The 7,584-nt window shown below is 34.7% G+C and overlaps 1 protein-coding gene across 1 annotated transcript; it reads left to right on the plus strand.

Moving 5' to 3' along the window:
- The first annotated feature begins 517 nt into the window (after positions 1-517).
- On the plus strand, positions 518-3,636 carry LOC128206549 (formin-1-like). The gene is made up of 3 exons (XM_052909106.1): positions 518-1,212; positions 2,004-2,207; positions 3,009-3,636. The coding sequence occupies exons 1-3, from the start codon at positions 1,087-1,089 to the stop codon at positions 3,105-3,107; spliced, it is 429 nt and encodes a 142-aa protein (XP_052765066.1). The 5' UTR covers positions 518-1,086; the 3' UTR covers positions 3,108-3,636.
- The last annotated feature ends 3,948 nt before the right edge of the window (positions 3,637-7,584 follow it).

The raw sequence follows: 7,584 nt of genomic DNA on the forward strand, positions 1-7,584 counted from the left end.
ACTTAACCCCTGTCCAGTGAGTGGTCATAATTTTGTACTTAACCTCTGTCCAGTGAGTGGTTATAGTTTTGTACTTAACCCCTGTCCAGTGAGTGGTTATAGTTTTGTTTTTAACCCCTGTCCAGTGAGTGGTCATAATTTTGTACTTAACCCCTGTCCAGTGAGTGGTTATAGTTTTGTACTTAACCCTTGTCCAGTGAGTGGTTATAGTTTTGTACTTAACCCCTGTCCAGTGAGTGGTCATGGGTTTGTTTTAACCTTCCCCCAAAGGTCCAGTCATTTCAACTCTCTTAATGAGTTGAAATAAAAAGTAGAAAGTACCTATCTACTAAAACCAAAATATGTGTACAGGAAAATGCCAGACAAAGTTTTATTAATTGCAGTCTTATTTTAAGAATACTTTTAAAATGTTTCAATTTCATACCCACTATAAACTCTGAATACAAAAGGATAATTGCCTGCCTTATAGCACTGTGGCATTGTGTGGCCTTGATGGTTTCAAATTGAGAATAGCCGTAACTTTATACTTTGGTTATTTGGTAATTATTTTTAATTTATGTATAGTATGGAAACACAATATTTATTGAAGAGGTTACAGTAAGAACGTATTATAGTGTTATTGTGAAACACCAGATTGTCTGGTTTATGAATATTGGGAAAAATAACAGTGTTATTATATTACTTGATTACATTTTTAAAGTGATGGTAGAAAATTGATGAAGAGAAGTATTCTGCTCTAAGAATAAGTGTCAGGACATGTAATAATTGGACATTTTCGTTTTTGATATATTTTTGATTTCCATGTAAGAAAGATAAAATTACAGAAATATATAATTGGTTAAGATCAACAAAGTTATCAAAATCTAATTACCTGAGCCTTATTAAATGTTACTCTCGGCATTCTTATCATATAAATGTAACATACATTGGCTTAATTGAAATTGATAGTGACTCAATCAATAGAAAGAAAGGTTGTTGTGTTGGTGACAGACTTGTTCAAATATGATCAGACTTCAGAAAATAAGCGAAAACAAAAAACAACCCTACAAGTAATTCCTACTGAGAGTACAGCTGAACAGATTGTAGATGGCAGGCCAAATTGGGCCCCAGGGTCCTCAGAAAGACTACATGTCTACCCGGGGCTGGCAGGACCCGCTGAAAACCAAGATTGATGACCCTGTCAGATACACACCTTCCAAGTTCAAGATTTCCGTAAGTTGTTATAGATGCTCTCTCAGTTAGATAAACAAGTTTTATTGTGCATGTAATCTTACTAAGTAATTGTTAATGACTTTAATTATTAAAAAAAAAACATTTAAAAGCTATGATGTTAATGTACAAAGTCATAATTTTACTTAGGCGTAAGGAAATATAAAGTTTGTTTCCAATCTTATTGCCAAAAAATGTCGGTTTCATTTTTTTTATATGTAGTTTTAATATGATTTTCACATACTGTCACAATTGGATCTGTGAACATTAACCCGTCTGTCCTGAGCAAGGTTTTTTAACGACCAAAAATATATCCCAATAGATGAAAAAACATATAAAAGTCAGAAATAGGTTGTCTTAACTTGTAGTACAATAAATTAGAGTTAAATTTAGGTATTATTTTTTTAGCTAGGTCAAGAATTCAGAAACGAACAATTTCATGTTCGGCCTGACTAGATAAAAAGGGTTTAGTCATATGTCTATTATTTTCATGCTTATTAATACAAATAATTATCTAAATGCATCCTGTTAAGAATAAACATGCTTATATAAAAGTAAGAAATGTATCAAATTGCAATATTTCATATATATGACGGATAAAAAAATTAATAAGATACATAAATAAGACATGGAAGTTATTAACTAATTAATAATTCATTAAAATTTATAAGTGTTAGTTTTATTCATATGATTTGTACGGAAATGATCATTTCCAAATTTAACAAAACTATGACCAATGGTTGTCCATATGATTGATTGTGAAAAAAAAAATATTTTATGACTTCAATTTACAGCACGTTCAACCTACAACTAGCATCTGGAAAGGGAATAGGGACCTATCCGACATGAAATATCAGGAGTACAAGCTACCCGATATAGACCCCCTCACTGGGAAATCCCGCCACCAACCAAGACCAAAACCAGCACGAAAACCCTCGCCGGTACCTGATGACCCCACACCGCCACCACCAACTCCACCACCACCAACTCCACCAAAAGTAATAACTTGTTCTTTCTAAGATCTGTGTGGTAATTAACAAAGATAATAGAAATTATCTTACTTATTCGGACATAGTTCAAGGTCAAGGTCACATTTCTAGTTTGAATGTTGTATGATGGAATTTTCTGTGTCAGCTCTGTTGGGAGTTATATTGAAAAAAACTTGCTGTTTCTGTATGATGACCTCCGTTTGTTCACTTTATACAATGTTCTTCCTAAGATTTGTATGGTAATGAACATAGATAATAGAGATTATCTTACCAATTTAGCATAGTTCAAGGTCAAGGTAATACAAAATTCAAACTAGAAATGTGACCATGACCTTCTGTGTCAACTCTGTTGGGAGTTATTTTGAAAAAAAAATGCTGTTGCTGGATGATGACCTCCATTATTTCACTTTATAACTAAGAGCAAATGTGCTCAATGACTTAGGCATTAAACATTTTTACTATTTGCTTCTGATTTCAAGGCCAAAAAATATAGGGAAAGTTGGAAATTGGTCAGGATATTCTTTCTAGGCAATGGGTACCCGAGTACTCGAATTGATCGTCCATGTATGCGAGTAAGTAATGTCTTTTATCGTGTTCACACTAAGGAGACATTGTGATTTGATCTGGGTACATTTACATGTCTTACTCATTCAAGAACCTACCAAAAAGAATCCCAGAAGGAGAAAAAAATAAAGTTCAGATCTTTTTTATGTGCTTGCAGTAAAAACATTAGGGTTGGTAGCAAAGAAAGGGAAGGTCTGAAAACTGAACATAATTAGTTTGTTACACCTTATATTTTATTTGATTTAGGTTGAAGACAATACACTACCAGTTGTTCTGGCCTTTGATGGACGTTCTGTCGGCTCAGTGAAGAGAATGATTCTACTACAGCAGCTAGTGCCGTTGTGATTTGTAAATTTTGGGGTGAAGCCTTCTCATAAATAAGTGCCATTTTATTAGCGAGTGAATCTACAACATGACATTAGATCAGGAAATACAGTTTAATACTCAGCTAGTTTCAGAAATCAAATTCAACACTACGCTATTACGCTACTCTTGTTGACAAGATTTTCCCATCCAGCAGTATATCACAGCTATATGAAGTTTGAATCACTCAAGTGTAAAACTACATATAATGTTCGCCCTTCTTATTTAGCTTCATTCTTTTTCTTCTGATAAATTAATAAAATCCTCATTTTGGGCTAAGAATGTGTTATGTGAAAATAGCAATCTTACAACAGTTGCCATTTTATACAAACAATTATAAAAGTTGTTAGTACAGAAAGTTATAAAGCCTTCCCAATTCTCACTTTTTTTCTAATGTTGATTCATTATTTTTTTGTATTAAATGGTAACTCATTAAGAACCTATGTTTAGTTGCTAACTCAGGTCAAAAAAAATTTCTGTATGTGTATAGATAATTTGATTTTTATTTCTTGTTTTGTTCTTTTCTTACTAGAGATGTCACAGCAGTGACAAATACCCCTACATGCCCCTGGACACAAAGGGTCTATTTCTTTAAGAAGGGGAAATTACTCTGTTCAAACATTGGTGGATTGTATTGTAATAATGCTTAACATGTATACCAAATTTTTAACCCATCAACCCTGTCATAAATTATTTTCTGGGACACCTTTTTATGTGCAACCTTTAGGTTGAAAAAAGAGGACATAACGATGTAAAAATTGCTTGTTTGAAACCCAAATCAAATTTGACCTATATTATATGATGTTTAACATAAGTACCGATATCATTTAAATGATATTTAAATCCTGAGATGCAGTCCAGACACCGTACTTTTTGCCAATTCTTTGTTCAAAAGGGGCAATAAATCTGTCCAAGATAAGTGGTTTGTAACCAAGGAAAAACTGAAGGTGTATTTAATGGTATTAACATGTGTACCAATAATTATTCAAATTTGTCCACACTTTCATGAGAAATTGTTCGGACAAGACTGACCAATATACCACCCAAACTTTGTTTGGCTTGGGAATAATTAGTGGTTAATATCGAAGGTGAAAGTTCACCTGCATTTCTAATATGGTGTTCAAAATGTGTACAAGCTAGTCATTAAATCCATCACCCCTTTCATGAGTTTTTGTCTGGACACTGTATTTTTGGCATATGTTGAAATTGGGCCATAACACTGTAAACAAGAGCTGTCACAGACTATTCCGCCGCTTTTCGGTGCATGGATTGAAATGTTTTGGCGAAACATGCATGGATCACTGTTAGATGAGATTTCAATTCAATACATGATGTGCTGGGATATTTACATAAATTGAATTGGAAAATATTTGAGGTGGTACGCAAACTTTAATGTTAATTATAAGTCGAAAAAGGGGCACAATTCTGTTAAATTGCTCGATACGGTGACCTCCTCCCGTGTACAGGTTGGGGGCATGGTGGTGGGCATGATGGTGAACAAGCATGGGAAGTTTCAAAGCCAGATGTCAATGGACTTTGAAATATTTTGAGGTGGTACGCAAACTTTAACGTAAATTCTAAGTAAAAAAGGGGCATAATTTTGTCAAAATGCTTGATAGAGTTACCTCCTCCTGTGTACCTGTTGGGGGCATGATGGTGAACAAGCGTGCACAGTTTCAAAGCCAGATGTCAATTGACTTTGAAAATATTTGAGGTGGTACGCAAACTTTAACGTAAATTCTAAGTAAAAAAGGGGCATACTTTTGTCAAAATGCTTGATAGAGTTACCTCCTCCTGTGTACCTGTTGGGGGCATGATGGTGAACAAGTGTGCACAGTTTCAAAGCCAGATGTCAATTGACTTTGAAAAATATTTGAGGTGGTACCCAAACTTTAACGTAAATTCTAAGTAGAAAAAGGGGCATACTTTTGTCAAAATGCTTGATAGAGTTACCTCCTCCTGTGTATAGGTTGGGGGCATGATGGTGACCAAGTGTGCAAAGTTTCAAAGCCATATGTCTATAGATTTTGAAAATATTTGAGGTGGTACGCAAACTTTAACGTAAATTCTAAGTCGTAAAAGGGGCATTTTTTGTCAAAATGTTTGATAGAGTTACCTCCTCCTGTGTACAGGTTGGGGGCATGATGGTGAACAATGGTGCAAAGTTTCAAAGCCAGATGTCAATGGACTTTGAAAATATTTGAAGTGGTACGCAAAATTTTACGTAAATTAGTCGTAAAAGGGGCATTTTTTGTCAAAATGCTTGATAAAGTTACCTCCTCCTGTGTACAGGTTGGGGGAATGATGGTGAACAAGTGTGCAAAGTTTCAAAGCCATATGTCTATAGACTTTGAAAATATTTGAGGTGGTACGCAAACTTTAATGTAAATTCTAAGTCGTAAAAGGGGCATTTTTTTGTCAAAATGCTTGATAGAGTCACCTCCTCCTGTGTACAGGTTGGGGGCATGATGGTGAACAAGTGTGCAAAGTTTCAAAGCCATATGTCTATAGACTTTGAAAATATTTGAGGTGGTACGCAAACTTTAAAGTAAATTCTAGGTAGAAAAAGGGGCATAATTTTGTCAAAATGCTTGATAGAGTTACCTCCTCCTGTGTACAGGTTGGAGGCATGATGGTGAACAAGTGTGCAAAGTTTCAAAGCCAGATGTCAATGGACTTTGAAAATATTTGAGGTGGTACAAAACACTTACAAAAACTTTAACATAAGTGGTTACGCCGACGCCGACGCTCGGGTGACTAGGATAGTTCTCCTTATTCTTCGAATAGTCGAGCTAAAAATCAGTGGATTGTAACCGAAGTCAAACTTGACATGTAATTTATCCTTTAAATCTGTCATTGCTTCCATGAGTTATCTTCTATTTTGTGGGGGTATAAACTGGTTAAAGATCTATGGATAATGAAAATATAGCTTGAAATAAGTCTAAGATCAATGTGGATAAAACATTTGTATTAGTGCATGTGTCCCAAATTATTCCTTAATCCACCAAGCAGTTCTAAGGGCCAGACTTAAAAAAACAAAACATTTTGAGTGAAAGTGAATAACATCCTTGTTACAATGATTAAACAGTCAAAAGTTCAAATTTTATATGAACTCCTTCGTTAATATCTGTTTAAATTGTAAAAGAAAAAGCTATTTAGTATTTATGAGAAAAGCATTAGTAACAATTTTGAAATTTAATTATGTTAGACTTGGATATACGAAATTCAGGTCAAATTAGTATCTGCCATTTTGCTGTTTGATGTCTAGGGTTTAAACTAAAGAGTTATAGAAGGGTGCTGCACCCTGTCCTTTTTTGGTAGCACCCTTCTGCCCTCATGGAGACCAGCATGTGTACCCTCCTGCCTTCATAGAATCTAATGCTTATGATAATCAATAATTTCTTTTGTTTTGATTAAAACTTACATTATTATTTTAAATTCATACAAACTTGACATATTTGGCAGTTGAAACCTATTATTATTCAATTTAACACAATTCCTACTTTTTTGTGAAACTCCTTAAGTTCAAATTCTTAACTGCCAGACACAATGTGCCCCTTTTCCATTTTAAGCACCCTTTCCTTTTTCTACAGCACCCTCTCCTTTTAAAAACCTGGCTTAAACCCTAGATGTCTGTTTAAATAAGAAATATTTCCAACGTTAGATCTGTGAAGTCCCTTTAAAGAGTTTGGACTGACAAACAGCAACTACATGTCCCTGATCAACCTCTATCAACAATAATCGGACAAATTGACATCAGAATAAACAATGAACATTTAAGACAAATTTTATTTCATTGTGATTAGTACTTGCAAGGTCAACATCACACAAATAATGAACCCAATAACTGACAAGTTCTATAAATAGTGAGTAGTTCATGAAATGGTGAACACGAGTTAAATAAAATTTACTTCGTAAACAAAGTGCCAGGTTCATGGACTGTAATGTCAGCAACTATTACTGCCCTTGACATTTCTACACTCTGTTGAAACACTAAAGGATGAACTTGAAGGCATTTGTAACTCCTCTGCCATTTTTCATAGAAAACAACCTTTGATATATACGGACGGTTTACAATGTCAGAAATCTTTACCAAGCTGCAACTAGATTGCGTAGTGTAACGGTCCGCTGTAAGCGGCCGAAGGTGCGTTCATAATAATATTCCGTATAAAACGGAAGTACGTTCATACCGGATGTAAACTTGGTTGGTAATATGCAAATTAGCAAAGCCCGGGCTATGTGAGAATAGAGAGGTTAGTGTATAAAGACCAGTGGACCCCTTCACGGTCGAGCATGCTTTTCCCTGAAGGGATCTGCTGGTGTTTGTTTCATTACACCAGAAAGCTCTGGTGATTGTGTAATTGGCGTCGCACGTTACAGTAATAATATCAATTTAGCAATTAAACTAAATGACTAAATCATTGGGAATCTATTTTATTTATGCAATAATATGCTTACC

This window comes from Mya arenaria, chromosome 10 (genome assembly GCF_026914265.1).
Source record: "Mya arenaria isolate MELC-2E11 chromosome 10, ASM2691426v1".
NCBI lineage: Eukaryota > Metazoa > Mollusca > Bivalvia > Myida > Myidae > Mya > Mya arenaria.